This window comes from Rhinolophus hipposideros (assembly GCF_964194185.1).
Source record: "Rhinolophus hipposideros genome assembly, chromosome: 3".
Taxonomy (NCBI): domain Eukaryota; kingdom Metazoa; phylum Chordata; class Mammalia; order Chiroptera; family Rhinolophidae; genus Rhinolophus; species Rhinolophus hipposideros.
In genome coordinates this window covers 76,882,586-76,907,033 of record NC_138049.1, presented here as the reverse complement: position 1 = coordinate 76,907,033, position 24,448 = coordinate 76,882,586, and the positions used below count along the sequence as shown (strand labels likewise).

At 33.8% G+C, this 24,448-nt stretch overlaps 1 protein-coding gene across 2 annotated transcripts in view; it reads left to right on the top strand.

The window, feature by feature from the left end:
- COL19A1 (collagen type XIX alpha 1 chain) overlaps positions 1 to 24,448 on the top strand; it is a 313,696-nt gene that overhangs the window by 79,440 nt on the left and 209,808 nt on the right. For both annotated transcript variants that reach the window (XM_081044396.1, XM_081044397.1), the window contains exons 10-11: positions 11,264 to 11,308; positions 13,685 to 13,729. In XM_081044396.1, coding sequence (XP_080900522.1) covers positions 11,264 to 11,308; positions 13,685 to 13,729 — 90 coding nt within the window. The remainder of the gene's footprint in view (positions 1 to 11,263; positions 11,309 to 13,684; positions 13,730 to 24,448) is intronic.

Below are 24,448 nucleotides of genomic sequence, written 5' to 3'. Positions count from 1 at the left end.
GTTCTTTACTTACAATTAAAAGTGCTTAGGAGTTCTGCTGGAAGATAAAATAAAAACAGATGAATTATCTCACTTGGAGCAAGAACATATACAAAATGCCATTGAACATATATCTCAGGGACAATATTCTCAAAGTGAAGCTTTTTTGGTTTTCATTTTTTTTATTTCTTATTTATTTTTTATTATTATTTTTAATTTATTGTGGTGACAGTTGTTAGTAAATTTACATAGATTTCAGGTGTACAATTCTGTATTACATCATCTATAAATCCCATTGTGTGTTCACCACCCAGAGTCAGTTCTCCTTCCATCACCATATATCTGATCCCCCTTACCCACCCCCACCCCCCTTACCCTCTGGTTTTTTTGGTTTTTAAGGTTTAATATTTAAACTCGAAAACTGATTTATAATAATGGAGTGATGCATATTCTGAGCAGGGTAGAATCGAATTTGTATGTTAGCTGTACCTACATCCAATGTGATACAGTAATAAATTAAGTAATTTACATATAAATTGCATTATTCTAAAATAAACCTACAGGTTGAAGTTTAGCTAGGTGAAAGCAACAAATATTTTTAAGTCAAGACCCTGAACAAAGTATTGGTTTACTGAGGTGGCATTATTCTTCTTCTTCTGAGGTCCAGGAGAAAAGTAGTACTCTAAACAACACTATATTATGAAATCAATTTATGGAATATGGAGTCATGGAGACTTTGAGAATGAAGAACTGTAGCATTTAATTATGTTGTTTTGTAATTATAATATTCATCACCCGATACAAACTTGCACTAGGCATTCTAAACTGATATATACAGCCTTACCGTCAACACGCCACAGAAAACTAACTGTCCCCGTTCCATTTATGCAGCACAGCTAGGATTTTGCTTAAGAGATTTGGTAAATTTTCTATTCTGGGTTCATACAAGAAAATCTATACTGTATAGTAAATGTTATTAGTTATTAGTCACTGCTGACTTCTGATAAGCTTGGTTGGACAGAAGCCACTGTCAGTCAAAAGGAGTAAATTGGATGGTCCAGTTTCCAAGAGAAGTGAATGACACACATTCATGCACGCATACACACATGCATATACTCACACACATGCACATACCCACTCACAGCTCCCATCCTCATGGTATGCAGTGGGAAAACGAAGTGAAAATTTGGATACTGAGAGCAAATCCTGCCCACTGTGTTACCTCCAGACATAACACTCGAAGTATGCTTGCATTCATTGCCTGGATATTTCAAATGAAAAAATACCTCATTCTCAGTTTCATTTATGTATTTCATGTATCAGTTTTCTGAAAAATGGATATTTTTTAAAATTAGGGATAATTATTTTCCAATAATATTAATGCTAATCATGTGATAGTAAAATTGAGTAAATATGCAGCCTAATTTATGTTAAAATAAATTTTCAGTCTGCTAAATTATCTAGAAATTCAATTTTCAGCCTGCTAAATTATCTAGACATTTTGTCCTAAAATGTCTATTTTAATGGGAAAATAAAATTTACTAAATTAATTTTACTTCTCATGGAATAAATGATAGATATCATTATTGTACCATTCAAATATTAAATACCCAGAGTAAGACTGCCTGGGTTTGAATTCCAGCTTAAAGCTTGGCTGTCTCTAACTTAGAGCATTTCTCTTGGTTTCTCTGTGTTTCTTTAAGGCATGTCTCACGGTTTCTTCTAACTTTTCTGTTCTATAAAATGGGAATTATATGTACCTAATCCTTGTTTTGTGTGAAACATTAAATGAGATTACCCATGAAAGTGCCAGGTCAGTGCCTGACATATAAATATTTGGTAAACAATAGATATAATTTTAAAAGAAAACAGTTTGATGGTTCTAGTATTCTAAACTCTGGATTACTGTGAAATTAAATAAGAACTCATTTGAGGGAATTTATCTTATTTATTCAAAATATATTTAGTGAAAAAATGTTTAAAAAAGTCACATATCTTAGGTAATTTTGAACTCTTAATACATACTAGATGTTAGCAAACCAATGAATTTTTGGTTTAATTGAAATATGTATGAGTATAAACTTTTGTAATAATAATAATTATAGCAGCCATTTACACAATAATTATGTGCTAAACTCTGTCAAGAGACTTATTTACATTAATTAATTCATTCCCCACAATATTTATATGAGATAAGATTTATCATCACTAATTCACAGACTAAGAAACAGGGATATAGAGAGAATAAAAACTTCCCCAAAGTTTCATATCAAATCATGGAGTCAGGATTTGAATCTCTAGCCATATGAATCTATAGCTCCTGTACCTTTATCATATTACTCGAGGATAGCTCCTCAAGTATCGAGATTTCCTTTTCACTGAGAGTTATGAATTAGATCTTAAATTCATTTGCCTGTAGACTAGAGAGGGAAGTGTACAAAGGGATTCCTACATCCTGCTCTAGGGATGGCTGTGTCCGTTTAAAAATCTATGGACCCCTTTTAAAGTCTGCCTAACCTTAGAGACTCTGACTCTCTCACCCTCAGAAAATTGTGTCCTCCTATTAAAACTCATCATCATACGTTTTTCACCAAATAAAAGGATTTTTATCTAGCTTTACCTTTCAAAATAAGTACTATGAAAACAATAGGGTTTTATTTTGTTGGTTTCTAAATTATATTTGCAATATAATTTTAACTTCCCCTACCTACCTGACTCTCTGGAGATCCTTCTTTTCTCTGCATGCCTACCTCCAGACAGGCCAATCATGGCCACGCTCTCCAAAGTAAACTTACTTCAACCCCTAACCTAGAAAATTCCCTATATTCTCTACCAAATATGATATATAGAATAAATTATATATTCATTTGATTAAATATATCTAAATTATATATTCATTTGATTAAAACCAAGTGTTTAACTTAGTACCATGACTTTATATATATAAAAAATCTAACTTCTAGAGGTCAAAAGCCATATGCATTAAGTGCACTTAAGAAGTATATCTGATAACATGGTGAGAGAACTGCCAAATTGCTTGTCTTAAAAATAGCAGGGCTAACTATCCTTATTACGAGAAGCTTTGTGTGATGGGTCTTTTCACCATAAACTCTGAAGTCCTCAGTCTGCCGGGGGATGAGACTGAATTGAGCAGATCCATTGTTCCCTAACTGTCTTTGTATTTCTTTTCTATTGGAAAATGAAATGATTGTGATCTCTGAATCTCAATTTTCCCTAAAAAGAAATTTTATGAGAAGACTGCAGCTTCTGGAAATAAAGGCAGATGCTTTGCAGTTTATGAAAGTGCAGACAAGGCTGCTGGCTGTTATGAATTATAATGTACTCTGCGACAGCTCTGATCCAGATGTAGCATTAAGGCCTCAGAGACTCAGAAACTTATGGGTATTTATTGAAAAAACTAGAAAACTTTTAAAAGTCATTTGGCTTTTTCTCTGTATTGTCTAGTTTCACGTAATGTTCCATTGAAATTCAGAATTAAAATTAATTTCAGAATCCCTCCCAAGTTAAAAACAGTTAAAATACCTATTTGTATGCGACAATTTATTGTAGGAATCAAAACTAAATGAGGAGGGGAGAAAAGGACCACCCAACTTTATTCTAACAGTGAAATATTTCCTTCCTACGAAATTATCAAGGTTAAAAAACAAGTATGAGCTCTGTGTCAGAGAAAATACCTCTTAAACAGAGAATCATCTGTCTATTTCTGTATTTTAGACAATTCTGCAATGAATGAAAGTATAGTCAAATCTGGAAATAGGATTGAATTTTTATCAGAACCAATATTCATAGGAAAAAAATGACCATAAAGAAAACAGTTTTGTCAACCTACTTGTTGGCTTCACTTACTAAAGTTACAAGAATGATACTTGAATTATCAGTGAAAAGTGACTGCCTTTACATGGAGTCTTATTTAATTGTTTTATATGTGGGTAGTATATTGATACAATATAGTACTAAAATAAGCAGAAACATGAGAAGGACAGAGGTAATAGAAGGACAGGAAAAAGAAAAAGAAACTTGCTCACTCTGCAGTTGATTTTATTTCTTAATGGTTTCTTATTCCCTTCTAATGCCTTCCACTCGCACCCCAAGTAGAGCAGTTGGCAGAGAACACAACAGATGGATGACAAGCTCAACACATGCAGTGGATCTGGCACTCAGGCACTTGACTTTTATTTGCTAAACAGTTAGCCAGATTTCAAGGACCGAGTCTGCAAATGTTCCTGTTTAGTTTAATGCACTATGAGAATCTAGCACATAAATATTAAAATATTTCCATACAAAGGATCACACAATCTCTGTTTCTTTGCATAGTTTCATAGCTAATGATTTTATTCTTGGTGCAGACTGCTGAGATACAGTGAACTGAAAGATGTAATTGGTATTTTATAAAGACATCTATAATTTCAGATATTCGAGTTTTCTTAAAGGGCTCTGTCTAAAGGCACTGTTAGCCAGCCACGGCAGGAATAATGATGCCAGTGAAAGGTGCCCAATGAAACTGCTAGGTGGAAGATTTGAGGATGATTACAGACAATTCACTGCATTTTTACAGATCACTAAATTCAAAGCTCAAGAAAAATTGCATCTTTTCTCATGAGTTTCCCTGACCACCAGGCAGGTTTAACAACCCCTTCACTCTGCTCTCCTAGCACTTTATTTACATTATTGTGTCTTTGTCCCCAGGATGAGCTCCTGACATACGAGGACTTGGTATAATATCTCTCTCACCCTTGAGCTCCAGCACCTGGACCAGCACATAGCACCTGATTGGTCTGGAAAGATGTTTTTTTGAGTTGTTCAGAATTCAAGTGGACTTAACCCCAGGCCATCAGAGAAAAAAAAAATAGAGGATGATTGTTAATAAAGCTACATAGGTTTCAGGTATACAATTCTGTAATACATCATCTATATATCGCAGTGTGTGTTCACCACCCAGAGTCAGTTCTCCTTCCATCACCATATATTTGATTCTTTTTACCCTCATTTATCACCCCATTTAATTAAAAAAAAAGGAAGGAAGGAAGGAAGGAAGGAAGGAAGGAAGGAAGGAAGGAAGGAAGGAAGGAAGGAAGGAAGGAAGGAAGGAAGGAAGGAAGGAAGAAAAGAAAAAGAAAAGAAGAAAAATGAAATAGAGGATGATTGTTAGAAAACCCTGCTGAGGGGTGATTGGAAAAGGCCCCAATGGAGGCAATGCTTCAGTGTGAATCTTCTATACTTTCTGCAAGAGCATACTTCAGGGAAATAGGAGGGCAGGAGACTCTTACCCACCTAGCAAAGCTTATAGATTATGCTTCCTAGAATGGAATATAATAAAAGTGTGTGCAGCTCCAGAATTTGCTTCCCATTTTCTCATGGAGAAACTATGCTCTCCCTTCTCTCTCAAGCACAAAGCTTCGGATTATCTTGCTCTCTTTTTTCCAAACTAGGTTTGAAAATGTCCTGACTTTCATACAACAGTACTAAGGCATGTTCTATCACCCTATCTTCACAACCATTTATTTCAGGGCTAAAGATAAGTAACTAATGACTTTAGTGCATGTAAGTTCCAGTAGAAGTAATTGATATGGAGTAGAAGTATAAATTACTCATCACGAGGAATACTTTGGACAGGAAATAGTTTGCAGTTACTGGTATCTCACTTTCCTCAATTAAGAGCTTACTGATGACACTGTCCTCTTTATATCTTAAATCGTCTTTCACTTTTTAGAATATTTGATTCAGATGTCAATTTCTATACTTTAAACATTTCGGTAGATGAGTCACATTAAATGCCGTCTGTTTCCCTAGTACTTTTATGAAGTTTCAAGTTTACTTGAAAACTGCCTTACAGCTAGTCTCCTAATAAAGTGAAAAGCCCAAACACTTGTTCTTGACAGATCTACTTTAAGAAAATCATCACTGTTACAGTGGAGCCCAGGTTTTGTAGTGGGTTCTATAACATTGGCCAAGGCTCAGTTCCCCAACTTTGCTATATATGAAAGCAAATATTTACCTCTTTAAACCATTTCAAAATTATTTGCTTTTTATTTAAATAACAGTATAATTTAAGTTCAATTAATTTCATAAATGACTGTAAAATATATTCCCTTTGAAAAGAAAACATAATGGATGTAGTTGACCAAAAACTCAATATTACATAAGCAATTTAGCATTAAAAATGCAAGTTGTATTAATAGAGGCAGTATACTATCCAGAACCAGGGTGTGTGTGTGTGTGTGTGTGTGTGTGTGTGTAACAGTCTATTCTGTGTTAGTGAGACCATTTCTGGAGTGCTGTGCTCAATTTTGAGTGACACACTTTAAAAGACATTGGCTGACTGGTGTGTGTCCAAAGAACAATGACCATAATATTAAGGGTCTCCAAACTATTATTTGAAAAGTGATTGGTTTACTGAACAGAAGGCTTGGTAGTGACACAAAAGGGATGTCGTGTCTAAGACCCATAAAATTTGTTTCTTATGTGAAATAAGACCAGAAATTCAGGAAATGTTAATTTGGGTTCAGAAAGCATTGTTTTACTATCTACACCTAGAATTTTTTTTTGTCTCTATAATGCAAATTGAACAGCAGAAGTGCCTGACTATTAAGAAGCATTCAGTAGAATCAGTACTTTTTGGTAGAAGTGGCGAATATAAATATATGAATTTATACTTGTCCATATAATTAAGAATACCCATCCTGCTTGTTTTTCTAGGTATGTGCACCTGCATATGCTTGTGTATACACACATGCATACACACTCGGGTTAGATTTTGAGACAGTAATGATTGAGTTCACCTGCTAGTAACTCCCCATATTTACATTACTATGGTTAAAACATATATCAATTCACCTTCTTGAAATGACCCATAAGAATAAGTAATAATAGGGTCTTATTCATTTTTGGTTAAGAATGTTTTAGATTTCTCTATCCTGAGCACTAATGGGATAATATATCCCCATGTGTTAGCTGCATTAAGGATCCAACAAATACAAAGAATGCAAAAAGTTTGAAGTTTAAAACCTCATATAGCATGTATATTTTTAACTTGAAAATACATTTCTTGGCATGAAGTACCAGAAAATAGAATGAAAAAAATAACTCCTCTTTGAAAAAAAGTGACTCAGATTAGATGAGATAGCTAAAAAAAAAAAAAAAGCAAACAAGCCAGGAGGTATATATTTTGTTTCCTGAAATATTTGAGTACCAACAATTTAAGAATCATATAAAAATTCAGTTTCTGAAGATTACATCCTGACTAAAGCAGGACTATAGTCAAAAAGTAGAGCTCCAGTTAACGATACACAAAACCAAAACAAATTTTCTTTGAGCCACCTCTGTGACTGGTTTCCATGCTAGAATTCTGGAATTCCACTTCAGATGTGTCTTCCAGCTATTTCGCTCAACATTACATTTAAGTAAATTTTCTCTTAATATGAATTAGTGGGAAAATGTCGATATATTTCCAAGCGTATGCTAAATTCACACAGGAAATTATGTTTCTTCAATACATGCTTTAGGGAAATGGTAGATCAAATGAATTTTTTTAAATATGGAAATGATGTTATAATAGGGTCTCAGACTTTTTAATGAAAGACTGAATGCCTAACTATTTAAAGGGAAAAAAACAACGTGACATAATATATAACTTTGTATTTTCTGGCCTAAGATCTACTTGTTAATAAATTTTTGTTTACTTGCTTACTCTACTTTTCTTTCCTTGGTGTCATTGGCACTAGCTTTGCAAATTATGGCCCTAGAGAGTGTGGTTGTTATCAAGTGTCCTTCAGATGGCATGTATTTTCTGCATAATAAGAAAAGACATTGATTCCAAGGTCAAAGGAAAACTAATAATTTATTTTTTATGCCTAGCTGTGCTTACTTCAGAGAAATGTGCAGTGACAAAAAGAAGGTAAAATGAAAAAACTTCAATCAGAAAGCCACCAGCTGGCCCTGGATTACACCTAGTTTTTTTACAAAAGCTTCTCAAAGAGGTTACTTGGAATTCTGAAAGAGTGCTTTTGATTGTTCCGTGAAGTTGAAGCCATGCTATGTATTACAGTAATAACATGGCAACTGTGCTATCAGCAGCAACGTTAGATTTTGCCCTGTTTTATATTACTCATATTCATTCATTTATTTGACAATCTAGCTTGAATTTGTAACAGGAAAGAGGCACAGGCCCTTTGATGAAAAACCTGTAGTATAAAAAATATACTTCAGAAACAAGTTTTGAAAGTATGGTTGTTATGGGAAATGTTGATTGTACTTTTCTTTTAATAATGGGCTAAAATATAGATTGGAGGCCAAAGGAGGAGTTTCTTATTTCTTTCTTGTGCTGAGACGGGGATGAAGGAGGGACAGATAACAAGAGTTAAGAAAAAGCATCTAATATCTGCCCATTTTAGGCAGGCATTTATTGGGAAGATAGAATTCAGTTTGATCCCAAGTTGCATGGGGCACCAGAACTTTGAAACTACACTTCAGTGACCATAAAGAAGGGCTCATTCTGTTGATGTAAATTAGGTTTTAGAAAAAGTCCTGACAGAAACATCATCATCCATTAATCTGTTAAACAAAATTTTGTTCTCAAAGACTATTTTCTTCTTTAATTTTTATATGACTTAATAAATCTCTCTCTCTTTTTTTGACAGAGATGAAAACAAATATGCTAATTTATCCCTGAGGGAATATAAAAATGACAAATGATTTTAAATGGTTATAAGTTTCTAAGTAGGACATCTCTGGTAACTTCAAAAAAAAAAAAACAGTGAGGAGAAAATAAATACGTTTCTGAATACCAGAGTTGTAAACTTGAAGCTTCAAAAGTTTCAACAATATCTCAAAATGCCCCATATGTTGGTGTGGCATATGAAGCTGACTCATGTCCTATGTGAGTAAACAGTGGTATCCATTGGGTTATCTTGGAGTTTAGGATTATGTTTACAAATTTCTAGTCAAGAAAGAGCAGATACCAAATAACACTGGCCATGGAAAAACATCTTTAAATTACAACAAAAAAACCTGTGTCCATTAAAGAGAGAAACATTCTCAATATCACAACTGTAGAGAATTTTAGTACCCCATTAACAGTTTGTCTGGGTGTGACCCTATCCTGACATATGCTAACGGTCGGATTTTAGGCGACAGTACACAATGCACATGGTACGTAGGAGTGGGCTGTGAGCAAAGAAAAGAGAAGGAGATACTGTCACTACATTTTTTTCCCTCAAAAAGTATTTTTGGCAGTGTATACTGTGTCAGTGTCCATTACTGGGTTACATGCCATATCTTCTTATGTGCAACTTGTAATATGATATAAAACACTATATTGGACCAACTGATGAAAATAATTCTGCTTTTTATGGACAAGTGCACATATTTCTGCAATGAGTAACAGAAGCTTAATTTTGACAGAATGTTCCCTGTCATCAAATACTTAATGTGCTTTTACTATTACTTGATCAAATGAAATTGGAAGTTTCTGATACGTTTCTGTGATGCCTGAAGTCTAAAAATATAACAAGCTTTTTAATAATACAAATATATTTATTACATAGATAAGAACATTATATTTTATTGATGTTTCAACAGTTAATTACATTAGCAATACAGTTTGGCCTCTAGTGTTTAGTATGTACTGTGATGATAAGAGTTATTTGTGGAACACTTAGATAATTTAATCTAATCTATGAAAAGCCGTAGTCTTTAAAATAATATGTGTGCATACATATAGCAGTACGCCTTTAGTGAAAATGATTAAAACTTTCTAAAAATGAATAAATTAATTAAAATAATAAAGATTTCTTTAGAATCGGACAGAACGTATTATTGCTGTTTTAAAGTTTGAAGATGTGATATTTTTCTTCATATTTTTGAATTTAATTTTATTTAAGGAATTCTAAGAAGAAAAATGATTGCTAGAAATAAGGCAGTTCAATAGACTTGTTAGTTTATTTTAAGCTAACGTCAGAAGCTAAAGTCTATTCCTATAAGCAGCTAAATTCCTAAGCCTTCATCGAGAATATACGCATCCTCCCAGGAGAATATCATTCTAGCTGGTATGCTGTTTACAAACCAGACTTATTAAAGAGATGACCCATGAATTCCAGTAATGAAAATTGATAGGCATGTGCTGGAAACTTTTTGCCCAAGACAGGAACCAGATGAATAAAAGGAACTAAAAATTCTCCCAAATAATTGTTTCAAGTAAATTGCACTGGGTATGTCTTCAAATGATCTAAAGGCAATCAACAGATAAAAGCAAGAAAGTATATGTGTATGTGTGGGTATATATATATATACACATATATACATATATATATCAAAAAATGTATACCATTTTAAGAAAGGAAAAAACAGTATTAAAATTACACTGATGGTAACCACTTTGAGCACCTCTTATAACTGCAGAAGTCAAATGTGATTTGTATTCATTTTTGTTATTGGTATATTTTGAATATTACACTTTTAATACAGTTTTTTTCCTTTCTTAAAATGTGTATACATTTTTTGGCACCCTCTGTGTGTATATATATATATATATATATATATATATAAACACACACACATATATATATATATATATATATATATATATATGTATATATATATATATATATGTTTATTTAGCTATGTGAACAGATAGGTAGCTATGTGAACAGATAGATAGGTAGGTAGGTAGGTAGATAGATTGATTGATTCAGTTTTTAGGCAAGAGATCACTTACCTGCCAGAATTAAATCTTTTCCATGGGAGAGTATAGGGTGGTGATTACATGCACAGAGCTGAAGTGTGTGGGTTTGAATTTCAGTTCTATCTCCTATTGATTATGTAATGATCTATAACAAGATGGTCATAATACTAGTATCTACTTGATAGGGTTGTTGTGAGAAAGGTGCCTGTCTCACAGAAAGCCTATGTCAGACTTTAATATTATGCCCAGAAGTTTGAAAGAGAGAAAATGAATGAAGGGAATACTAAATAACACGTGGGAAATCATGGGCTACTGAGTCAGAGCTCTCAGTTCAAATCTCAGGTAATGCCGCTAGTTGGGTGACCTTGAGCCTGTTACTGAACGTCTCAGAGCCCCTTTATTTTTTAAATGGAAGTATGATTCCTGGATTTGTGAGATAAGGGGGAGACTGAAAGCCCCTGTACTCGATGGACATTTTGTATTAAGCTACCTTTCCCAGCAACATTTGAGCCAGTTGTTAAAAGACTGCAAAAATTTCTTTATTCACTTGTTTTTTTTAATGGCTAATATCATTTATTCTTTCAGGGGGAAAATGGTTTACATGGATCTCCAGGCTTACCTGCTCAAAAGGTAAAGGGTTTTTGAATGTTTCATATAAGTTAAGAATTTTACCATCTTGAAAATTGAATTTACATATAATACAGTAAAGATATGGAAAATGTATTTGATGAAACTGAATTTCCTGAAAGCCTCTTTTAGAAAGCTGCTGACCAATCTTGCCAAAGAGAGCCAGCCCATAGACACAATTCCACCTCAAAGGGCCCACCCACTGTAGGAGGGGTCTTTGTCAGACGCCTCTAGCAACGTGCTTCTCTGAACTCAACAATGGTGCCTTCTGGAGGCCATGACAATGTTCATAGCTGCTCTGGAAGTGTTTTCACTGTTATTTATCAGTCTAAAGTAAAGAGTGGAACCGTTTTTACTGCCTTTGACAACATTTGGCTGTTTCTTAATCTCCCTTTTTGCATATCCCAGATTGAGCTAAACAAAAAAATTACAAGGACATAAAATATTCAATGCTACAAAGATGCTATAACTAATCTGGTTTTTTTTTTAAATCTCTCTTTTTTAGAATGGTAAAATCCTAATAAGTAGGGATTTTTGCATTGGTCAGGCCCCTCCTTTTCTCTGCCTAGTATCTTTCTCTTAACCAAGGTGAACTTCACGTGTACCCCATTACTGTCCAAGGGCTGCTTTGTCCTCCTGGGAAAGAGTGTGGTTGTATGTGACCAGCATTACTGGAAACACAGTCTCGGGTCTATTCCAGTTTCCGGGATGGATGGGGAGCCGCTTCAGGTGGGGCCAGCTGTGCTGCTGCCACCCAGATAATCCCACCCTAGGGGAGAGCATTACTGGTGCAATAGTCGACGCCCATCAGAGCCAAGTAAATAATGTTTATGCTCTGGAGAAGTTTTATAGGTCTTAGCAGCAAGATGTCAGAAGTTGCTATTGCATCTAGGTTTTTCTCTGTAGCCAAAAATTACCACTAAAAAAGGATATGCACTTATTTATAGTTACAGCTTTTGAAAAGTCTCCCATTACTTGTCTTGATAAAAATGATAAGATTGAACGAGCAGTGGTGAAATGGCAAGCTTCTGAATTTCTTCACAGGAGTTCTAGACAAAACCCATTGATACAACACGTGCTGCATCTGTGAGTCAAGTTGCAAGCCAAGGGATGTGCGGATTTATCTGCTGGGAAATAGTTTTGGACTTTCCAGCAGCTGTTGGTGGTGGATGCATCATGCCATCGTTGTGGCTGATGTACTGGGGTTTAGCAGCTTCGATGTCAGCGTGAATTAACAGATCAAGTTAAAGTCTATATTTTAGGAAAAATGGTACAAAAACAGACAGAACATACATTCAGTAGCAGATATATCCAAATACCAACCTATTTTCTTTCATGATATTTTTTTGGAGGGTAGATGAAACTGAAATAATTATCTAATCATGTGCGTATGTATACGCATACACACATACGTATATTTGTTTATATAGACTATGTGGAAAACGAGACTATGCATATTGTAAAAAAGCTGGCATTCCTTTATTAACACAAATTGTAATCATGTTAAGTGTTACCTTGCTGAAGCATTACAGAAAAAAGCTGGAGATAAGAAACCCTTCATCCCTTGTCTTGGTACACTCAGGAAATGTTTACTGAGTGCCTCTTATGGGTGGAGGGGTGAGTATGACCCATCCTTGATACTAGCTGGCTATGTTGTCATGAGTGTATGTATGACATATATGTGGTGGTCGATGAATGTTTGTTGAATGTTTGTTGTTGAATGTATAGTGAAACATCAGTACTATAAATATCTGTGCAGAATCACATGAGAAAATAGGCTTGTCAGATCAGAGAGGGTTTTGTTGAAGAATAGGGCACTTACACCTTTTAGCATAAATATGGTGGTTGAGAGCCAATCCCCATCATGGCTGAAAGGCAGGAGATCTGGGTAATGTCAGAGCTGGAGCCAGAACTTTGGGGTTCAAACCTGAACTCCTTCATTACACAACTCTCACTGAAATGGAATTCTGCGGAAGTCAGCTTGAGAAGGATGTTTCTTCTGGATCTAATTATATAAATACTAATAGAAATAATAACAATAATAGCTCACTTATTCTGTGTCAGGCACTATGTTGATACATTCAATTCCCAAAATACCTGTCAGAAAGGTACTAAATATGGAGAAATTAACTTTTATGGAGATTAAATTGCATTGGAAGTAGTGAAGCTGTAGTTTGTATCCTAGAAAATTATTCCTTCAGTTTTTAGGAGTATTTAATTTTATGTGACTTAATATTGGTTTACAGCTTACATATTAGAAATAGTCTTTATAATTATTGGTTTTTTCAGTGTTAGACATGTTATAATTATTATTGTAATAGTTGTATGTGTTAAAAGCAGTGTTCCTATTATTATACACATTATGTTTCTCTTCTACAGGGAGAACAAGGTCTTAAGGGCAGCAAAGGAGAAACTGGTGAAAAGGTAAATATCTCACTCTACATATACGTTTGTAAAAATAAATTGCATTCTTGAAAATATTTGGGAGTGGAATATCTAAATTTTTTGTGCTTTTATATAAGCAATTATATAATTTTGTAGATATGTTTTTAAATATTTGCTTCAATTAAGGTAGGCTTGCTGTATTGATGTTTTTCAGAAATCTTTCTAAATGTGTTTAGACAGTAGTTATATCTAGACATTTCTAGTTAATATATTCCATTGATATATAAATGATTGAAACATTTATTAAGCATACTTTTGTGTTACAACATCATTGATACATTAGGTATCTAAGTCTTTAAATAAATGCTTTGCTTATATATACACCTGGTTTATTAGTGGATTTTTTCCTGAGGGAATAAATAGGACAAACTGTAATAGCTCCAACAGAAAAGAGATGGAGCACTCAAAATAGCATAGTTTGAAAAAGGTTAATACAGGGACGGTTTAAATTGCATGGGCAAAATGTAGGGAAACCACAAGGATTGTGCAATATCTTACATCCAGTTGAGAGGAGTCTATAAACTCCACAGGGTTGCTGTTTACCAGGTCCAGAGGCAAAGAAAACCATATGGAGAGAGGCTGCCAGATAGGAGCTGAGAAAAGCAGTTAACCCAATATTCAAGCTATCATTGTTTTACAAATGTACAGCTTTCTGTGCTGAAAGTACAGCAATTACAAAGTGCCTTAGTCATCTAAAATTTCCCTTCAGACAATCATTTGACTCATTCTGTATTTTATAAGTCTATTTTTATTTTTAAATAGAATAAAAATGTATCATTCCTTTGTTTCATAAAATGTCAAGTAATTGGACAGTGAGAAGGAGGGCTAGAAAGGGAAAGAGATAATGTCAAATTAGACAGTATTGCCTATATTTAGATTTCTGGGTGGTGATCAATTATTCACTTCCTCAATAAGTATTTATAGACAGAATGAGCATCTACTATAACACAAATTACATATGTTGTAAGCGACTGGATAATTACTTTTTTCTTACAGAACTGTGAGGGAGAAAAAAGGATAGCCATATAACAATCATATAATTAAGGATAATTCCATTAAGTGATGACTGTTTTTAAAAATGAATCTTTTTAAGAATCCCTTGAGTATTTTTGCTTTAAAATAACAGTCATTGCAAGTCCATGTCTTTAAATAAATGCTTTATTTACACGTATTGCTGTTTTATTTAATGGGATTTTACCTGTAGGACTAAGTGAGAATAAGCTAGGAAAATAACTATGTTCTTTGTAAATAAAAGTCACCATATAACTAAAACCTTATGAGGTTATTTTGATTTTCTTATACATGGTATTGCTCAGTAATAAATTGATTCTCAGAGGCTCTGGGGTATTAAAAAAACATTCAAAATATTTAACTTCAAAGATCTCCCTTCTGATTTATCATATCTATGAACTATTGCCTTCAAATAGTGAAGTTTGCCATCAGGTGAAAATATTTCTGGAGACTGAGATATCAGGAAGAAAGAAGGCATCAAATAGAAACAATAACTTGAATGGGAAGTACAACTCAAATGGTTTATAGTCAGATGTTAAATTCACATAATAACCCTTATGTTAAAAAATGTTCTGCTTTGATTATTATTTACCATATATCAATCATATTATTTTTTTCAATGTTACATGCTATATATTCTGATTTTATCAACATGTATTTTTCTATAAGATAAATAATTGAGGTCATCCTTTTGTTTCTAAATTATAAACTTTTTGTTTCTAGATTAGTTACACAAGAAAAGTATGTGAAACACTCAGTTTTGTGTGACACCAGCATGACATTCTTGGACTGTTCACAACATAATTTGTTTTCTGAACAGAGACAATCTAATTTGAATTTCAATTCTTTGTAGAAAACTGAGTATATAATTACTACACGACCTATCTCTCTTCTTTAATTACCTTATCGTGGCCTTTAATTACCTTGATTGTTTTGAATGACAAAATTCAGTAGACTCAAAATAAAATAATTCAGGAAGTTTTTCAGAGTAGTCATTTCTACCAAAGGTACATGGCTACTGATCAAAAAAGAAAAATTATATCTACTGTCAAAGATAAAATACAATATGACAATTTTCAGGTGTTATTTCTAGAATCCAGTATAAACCAAGTAGAGAAATCTGCTGTCTTTCCTTGTGGCTAGAAAACTAGCCTTCAGGCCAGTTTAACTCTTAAGCCAGACTATGTGGTTCCTCAATGTATCAAACATGTGGAACTTAGTCCAGAGAAGAACCAGGAAACCTGAACAGGTATAGAGGACCTCATTTGAAAGTATCAATACATTCCTCAGTTGGTAGCAACTTACAACCGGGCAGAAACTCATATAGAACCCAGGCAAACACAATTCAGCCAAGTCAGTCCTCAAGTAAAAATTATTTGAAGCGATGTTTCATTCTCTCAAAAACAGCTGTTTTCAAGTTTATCATGGTCTGGTTTATCATTCAGACATGAAGCAAGGACCCCATCCCACTACCCTATTCCTGGCTGGCAGTTAGATGAGCATTACCCAAAGATCCTTCAACTTATAAGAGCATTGTTCATGAGGCAGGAAGAATACGATCTATATTCTGGGTGAGAAATAGTCCCACAGCTGAGGTTTGTATTCTGGCTTCCTGTTTTTATAGGAGTGATCTTAAAATATCCCTTTTTGGGGGGATTTTCCTTAGGTGACTTCATTATTATTGTAGGTATTGTGTGGGCCACTACTACTAGTGGACAAAATGGAGAATCTACTCTTGGGATGACAGTTATTTCCATAGTGTCAGCCTTCCTAGCGGTGATGCAGTCAAATTCTTGTTAAGTGACCAAATGTAAATACATGAACTAAGCTCTGAATATCACATTAGAAAAAGGCATTTAGCATGGGGTTCATAGAAGTGATCGTCATTCCTAAACCTTGAGCCCAAGTTTATACTTTAGGTCTTTGTGAAAATAGGAATATTACTTGGTTACGTTTATAAAAAGAAGCAAAAAAAGCGGATATAAATATCTGCTTTATAATAACATTTAATATTTGTAATTAATTGCTTCAAATCATGTAATTTAGTTTGCTTTCAAAATTGTCATTCTTTTATGGTGTCGTTCAAGCCCTGATTAACTTAAAGTTTAAAAACTATTTTCTTCAGTGTTAAATGTAAATCCGCCGAATTTTATTGTTAAATATCATTTGATTGTGAGAGAGAAACAAGTGGCAACTGCTTGCTAGTCATGCCACACTTTTCGTGACATTTCCCCTACATTTTCTAGCTAAAATGTTGTCCATTTTAGTTCACTCGAGAGTGACATTTAAGTTAACATGGGCACATACAGCAGCAAATTCTTACAAGGATCTAAGATGTTTCTACTAGTGTGGAACTTTTCCATTTGAAGAATTAAAATGCTCTGGTTTCTTGAAGTTCTCTGAAGTTTAGTGAAAAGGAAAAAAGAACAATCGAATAGCTTTTCTTCATGAATGATATGGTTTAGAGACGTGTGGATAGTATCCAACATTTGACATTCTCTGTAGCTGAAACTATCCATGGTTCAGTAGGTCTGGCTTATTCTTATTTAGACTTATGAGCATTACATACTTTGATTATCTTAATTACTGATCTTTTTTTTTCCACTCTGAGTTAAACTAATAATAAACACAATCACAAAGCAAACAATGGTTCCTTCTTTAATGCATCACTTAAAACTTTGAAAAACTGATTGTTGTAAATTTCCCAGTGACTTGTGATTTTTATTGTCCTGTTACCCGAGTGTTACCTAGGCCCTGAAATGTAATATAAGATATTAATGTAAATCAGAAAATTATGTTAAGTATTTACTACGGTTTTATAGTGGTTGCAAATATTTTTCACCTGGCAGAATCCACTGGAATAACATCCCACTGATCCCTGTTCTTAGATGATTTATTTAACCAGTATAATTATAGGATTCTGTGTGAAATGTGAAATTCAAATGAATAAAATTATTAAATGTCTATTAAAATTTAGGGTAAAGTGAAAGTAAAATTTATTACAAAGTTATATGGAGTTATTCATAATTAAGCCATACATCCAATCATTTGCATTTCTTCTATAAACAATCAATATAGGTAATTTTCAGATGACATAATTCAAATCTTCATGGGTCAGCATAAAATAAAATATATGTAAACTTAATGTTGATTTTGTAAATGGTGTACAGCCTTTGCCTTTTGTGGTTGTGTTTGAAGATGAGATAGGAGGGATGGAAAATGCTAAAAAGTGTTTTTATCTATTTTACAGATGAATTATTCATTTTGGTTTCTAGTCAAGTGATTGTTAATGAGCAGCAACACTGACTGCATTTCCTGTTATTTTGTTGCCTTTTGTTTTCAGTGTTAAAAATGTATCAGAACCTGTGACTTATCATGTATAGTCCTGATACATAAGTGCTAAGCCAATGAGCACAATGGGTAGTTTATTCAGTTGTGTTTATTGCTTTATTTCTCATAGATTGATTTAAATTTCATACGTAACTCATAACATCCAAAGTTAGAAGTTAAGACTATGTTTATACTAGTCCCACAAATATATGATTTTACCTGCCAGTAAATAACTAAAATATTGACTTTTAGCATTAAATATAATGAGGTTGTAGTCAATCAGGCAATCAATTGCAATCATTTGCTACTAGAAACAATAATTATGGCTTCAAATAAATCAAGACCCTTTACACTAGAATGTATTTTTACTTTACAATCAATTTTTCATTCAGTTAATGTAATTGCATATAGAACTTGAATTGAGAATTTGAAAGGGTAACTGAGATATTTTGGCCATTTAAAATTTGTTAAAGAATGAGAAAAAACCCAAGAGAGTAAGTCTATATAATGTACATAAACTATTCTTCAGAAAATTCTGCGGGCAGCATCTAGGTCATTCGGCAGGGAGCACACATTTCTAGTTTCTAAAATTCCACTGCAGAACCAGCCTAGACTTGACTACTTCAGCTGTGGACTTAATGGTGACCTATCATAGAATAAATGGATTCCCATGTGAATCTGGACATTTTCCGTGCTTTCTTTACCTTGGTCTCCTTTTCCATGAAATAAAGATAATTCCTACCTCATAGGATTATTATAGGAGTTAAATAAGTACCTCAAAAATAAAAGGTCCTTATGAATGTTAATCTCAATAGCAAAAATATTAAAAATATTAACTATTGATATTTTGAGAGAAACAGATTTTATATAATTATGTCTAATTGTTTAGTTGCTTAATACTACTTCCTAATTTTCTTTCTACATAAGTAAACAAAAGACAAGAGGCTATATTTTTTTTTTATTTTTTTTTAATTTATTAGTTTCAGGTGTACAAGACAAGGTAATACTTAGATGTTCATCATTTATATCCCTCACACTGTGAACCCCCCTCCCTCCATCTACTTTCCCTCCGACCTCGCACCGAGCCATCACATTATATATATATAAAATTATAGTTGGCATTCATTAATGTTTAGCTTCTGGTGTACAGTGCCATGATTAGGCATCCACAGTATCCCTGAGGTGGTCTCCCAAATAGGACACATGTCCATCGGATACCCAACAAAATCTTTACAACATTATTGAATACGTTCCCCAAATTAATTTTCAAAAAACCCTGAGGCCATCTTGTGGTTACCAGCTGCTTCCTAATCCCTTCACCTTTCCCCTTATCCCCACCCCCCCCTACCCCCACCCATCTAACAACTCTTGGTTTTTTCTTTGTGTCCCCAAAACTGTTTCTGATTAGTTCATTCACATATTCTTTTCTTTAGAGGCTATATTAGTTGGCTACTGTCATATAACAAATCACCCCAAAATATTCATTTACCTACCTCATGATTCTATGGATTAGCAATTCAGACTAGGCTTAGCTCAGTGATTCTCTGGTGTCAGCTGATCTTGTCCAGTTTGCTTATATATCTCTTCTCAACTGGCACCTTGGATACATGAAGGACTGAAAATGAGGTCACTTTCGTAATAAATTGAAGGCAAATGAGATAAAAATTTTCTTATTTTAATATAAGTTAAACCGTACTTCAGAGTAAAATGGTTGAATAGATTTAGCTATTAGCATATTTATTCTTCTTCTCCCATGACTTGCAGTATAATTCTTAAAATTATGTTTACATAGCTGGGTTAGGAGAATGTGTCAAAGTTGTTTTCATACTTGAAATTGGAGAGATGCTTTGTGGGTAATAGGAAAACATTATAGAAAAAATGAAATTCTTAATTAGAATGGCAATAGAAAAGTATATCAAATAGTTAAACCAAGGAATGATTTAGTACTTTTATATAGTCTCATGTGCCTATTAATTTTAGGTAAAGTAAAACTGAGACTAGACCAACTGGAAAAGGCAGGTCAGAGTTGAAAAGTTATTTGTAGGATTCCACTATTACAACTTTCTTGACAAACATGCCTAGTATTTAAAACTAAAGCAAAGGATGTTAAATTCTGTTATTATAAATACAGCACTTTACCATCATCGTTTTTGATCTGTCACCTTACTGTAAATTCTCTTTTGGTTCACCTTGTACAATTCTACCGACCATCATATCAGCATGTTATGCAATTGCTTCATTTACCCTAGTAACATGTAAAACTTCCACAACTTTCAAGAAGGTCATTCCTGTTTTGATTTGACAGCTGACTTGAAAAATGCAGAGAACAGATGGAGTAGAATGATAACTATGATTTCAAAAATCACAGAAATTCAACTGTGGCCAATGCCAATTGGTATGGAAGTTAACTATGCCAACTTTCAATTAGCCATGGTAGCAAGCAATTGGGAAGTGATGGTAATCCCACAGGCAAGCTAGAGGTTTCATGCTAGTCATTACTAATTATGAGTCATTTTCTTGATTCTTTATAGTGCTAGTGAATAATTCTAGATTACGTGAAATACGTTTAACCCTCTTTTGCTGCATCTTTTAATAGTGGTTATAGAAAAACTGAAATGTCAAAAAAAGGAGAGACATGAAAAAGAGGAGAATTACCATCAAGGACTGCAATATGCCATGTGCATTAAATGGTCTTTTAACATTCTTTTTTTAATAACTGCATAATATTTCACTATATGGATATATAATATTTTATTTGGCCATTCCATTGTTTGGAAATTAAGATTTTCCTATGTTTTGGGTTTCTTTTTTTAAGTTTGTTTGTTTTAGCTAGTATATACAATATAGAATTAGCATACTTTTGCAAGTGTCTTTAAACACATCTCCTTCTTCCTTTAAACTAGATTTTAGGAATTAGAATTATTGGTGATTCTGGAAATTTTTAAGATTCTTGACACATATATTCAAATTACTATCTCTGAACTTTTTTTGTTTTTTTAAAATCAGTTTACACATTCACAGGTAGTAGTTTCATCCTTAATCTACCCTTAGCTTTAAGTATTACATTTTCTTAAGATTTACACACATGCATACCCCAGATAATAATCCTACATCATATATACTGCAAATATCATTCACATCTTCAGGTTTATCTTTAATGCTTGTTGTGTATTGATATACAGAAATTCTAAATTTCTTATTTGACTTGGATCTTTCTTTTCTGTTTTCCTTAATTACCTTTGTTTTGAATTCCTGTGCTTCAAGAAATCAGTTTAATATTCACTCATATTTTCTTCCAGTTTTGTTTTTATACATTTTAATCCTTTCTTCGACCTAAAATTTATTTTGGTGACAATTGTAAGGTGAAGATGAAACTTGGCCTTTCCCGCAATACTGTGTCTGGAAACAATTTCCTTAAACTTTCGTTCATAATGCTTTCTTATCATATACTAATTTTTATAGATGAAAATTATTTTAGGAGTATGCATTCTGTCTGTAGATTGCTGTATTGCTGCCATGTTATTTTAATTATTTTAGCTTTTATATATTTTAAAATATATATATTTTATATATATTTTATATATTTTAACATCTACACTGGAAATTCAATTTCATTCCTGCTCTTTTTAAATGTTTACTTGCATATTTCTACTCATGTATTTTGCTACTTGCTGGATGTCTAAGTTTGGATAGTTACTCTAACTTTGATTTTCTCATCTTTGAACTGGGAATCTTAATGACAGCTACTGGGTTTGTATAAAATTTACATAATACTATCATGCAAAGGATCCTAATCAGTGCGTGGCACACAGTAATGTGCTGATTAAGTGCTAGCTTTTATTTTTGTCTTTCTTATGAATTTAGTTCCAAAATATAAATGTCATTGGTATTTTGGTAGGTTTTATGTTAAATATGAAGATTGATTTGGGATGTAGCAGAGTGTGGCTGAGACTCAAAGAGGTTGGAATCAGGAACTAAAAGACCATTAAGAACCTATACAGTTCTGCATTCTCTCTTTTCCTCTTTCTACATACATGATCTCTCTTCTCTGTAAAACTGCTCTGTTCTCTTGCTTGTCTTACAATCTGACTCTGCTTTCTCATGGGTAAACTTAGTATTAAAGGACCACTCCAAAATTTGCATATCTTTGTAAGTCCAAGACTAAAGGCTACTACACTGTTTCCCTGAAAATAAGACCTAACTGGACAATCAGCTCTAATGCATCTTTTGGAGCAAAAATTAGTATAAGACCCGGTCTTATTTTACTATAATATAAGACCTGGTCTTTAAAATAATATAATATAATGTAACATAATATAATATAACCGGGTCTTATATTAATTTTTGCTCCAAAAGACACATTAGAGATGCTTGTCTGGCTAAGTCTTATTTTCGGGGAAACAGGGTAACAAACTGTGCTCACTGGGTCTTATGTCCCCATGCTGAATAGAGAGAATCGAATTGACTCACCTCTGGTCCGATCACTTGAGTCTCTAAAGCCCTACAACCAACTCAGCTGACTCATACAGTGCATAGGGTTTTTAGGAAACGATGCTGTATGGGAAGAAAATAATAGGCAGCCATAGGACTGTGAATGTTGCTCTTGATTTTTGCATCTTTATTAAGTATCTGGCCAGTTTACTCAATTGCTTATTGGTTCTACTTATGGATTTTATAAATTCTATTAGTTTTTCAGTTGAAAGCAATGGGATATATATGATAGTACCATAGGAAATACACATAATGCTTTTGGCTTCTTCATTCCAATTTTTAACATTTCCTTCATGTTTCATGTCGTGCTGTAGATTGGTGAAAGATGCAGGATAGAAAGGATGATTGTAGGGTGACTAGTTAGAAGACCTCAGCAATAGTCAAGCAAGAGACGATTGTAGCTTGCGACTTTGGCAGAGATGCAGAGAAGTGGAGAGATTTGAGATATAATTTGGAGATAGCAACAACTGATTTTGGTGATTTGGGGATGAGAGAGGTGGTGATAGCGATTATTGTCACATTTCTGGCCATTGTACATTGTAGGAGGAAGAAATTTGGATGGGGATTTATACCATGAATTTGAGAGATATGGAAGGTATCTAATCAGACCTTAGCCTGGAGTATATAAAAAAGTCTGCAGTACAGTTACAAGTGGGGAGTGGTCAGCATGTAGCAATGGGAGTGGGGAGACTCCATAAGGAGAGAGGTAGGAAGTAGAAGAAAGCCTGTGACTGTGAGTGGAGAAGCTTAAACAATCAGAAGTTGGGGAGAGGAAGAAGAGTGTGGAAAAGACGCATCAGAGAAGTACAGGGAAAATCAGTAGAATGTGTTACCAGGTAGGAGAAAGTGTTTAGGTATGTGAGTGAATGTTCAAAATGTTACTTAGAATTCAAATAAGATAATAATATCAGTAGCTAATATTTAATTGAACATTTACTACACACAGCCGTTTTTCTTCCATGAGCTTAAGTGAATTATCTCATTTAATCTTCCCAACAACCCTCTGCTACTATTATCCTCATTCCAAAGATGAGGAAACAGATGTGGAAGGTGAAAAATTAAGAAGCAACACCAGGGCTCTAACTCATTGCTTCCCTAAATGAGCACATAAATTGTCTCTATAGATCACTGGTGACTTTGGCATATGGATTATTGAAGAAGAAAACTTGAATACACCAGTATCCAAAGCAAGCATGAGGTCCTTGGAAAATATTCTCGATCAGGATAGGACCCAAAAAAAAGTACAGACCAAGTTCACTTAGAGAGTTGCAAATGTCTTACACTATCTAAGTTACTTATGTCATACTTATACCAAAAATAATATCATATTAAGGACTTCTAATTAAAATCAAGAACAAGAGGAAGGTGTCACCATTATTATTATTGAACAATATTGTGAAATTTCTATCCAACATCAATCAGTTTTATTTCCAAATTATAGTTTACACCTATCCGTTTCTCTCCATCTCCCCCAATACCATTAAGTCGTCATCATTTATTAGTCATCTCATGACCAATCTCCCTATTTTCACTCTTGCTCTTCCATCATCCATTCTCCAAATCACAGAGAGATGTGGCTCCTATGTTTAAAACAATTCATTGATTCCTATTAAATTAAAACCCTAAATCCCTAACATCTCCTACCAAGTTCTGCGTGGTGTGGCCTATACTTGCCTCTCTGAACTCATCTCTCTCCATATGCCCTTTTTCTCCATCTACTGCAGCCAGACCAACCATTCCAGTTCTTGAAACTCACCAAGCTCACTTCTGCCTCAGAACTGCCCATTGGTGCCCCCGCTGCTTGGAATACTTTTCCCTTCATTTGGCTGACCTCTATCCATTCATCACATCTTAAAAGTCATTTTT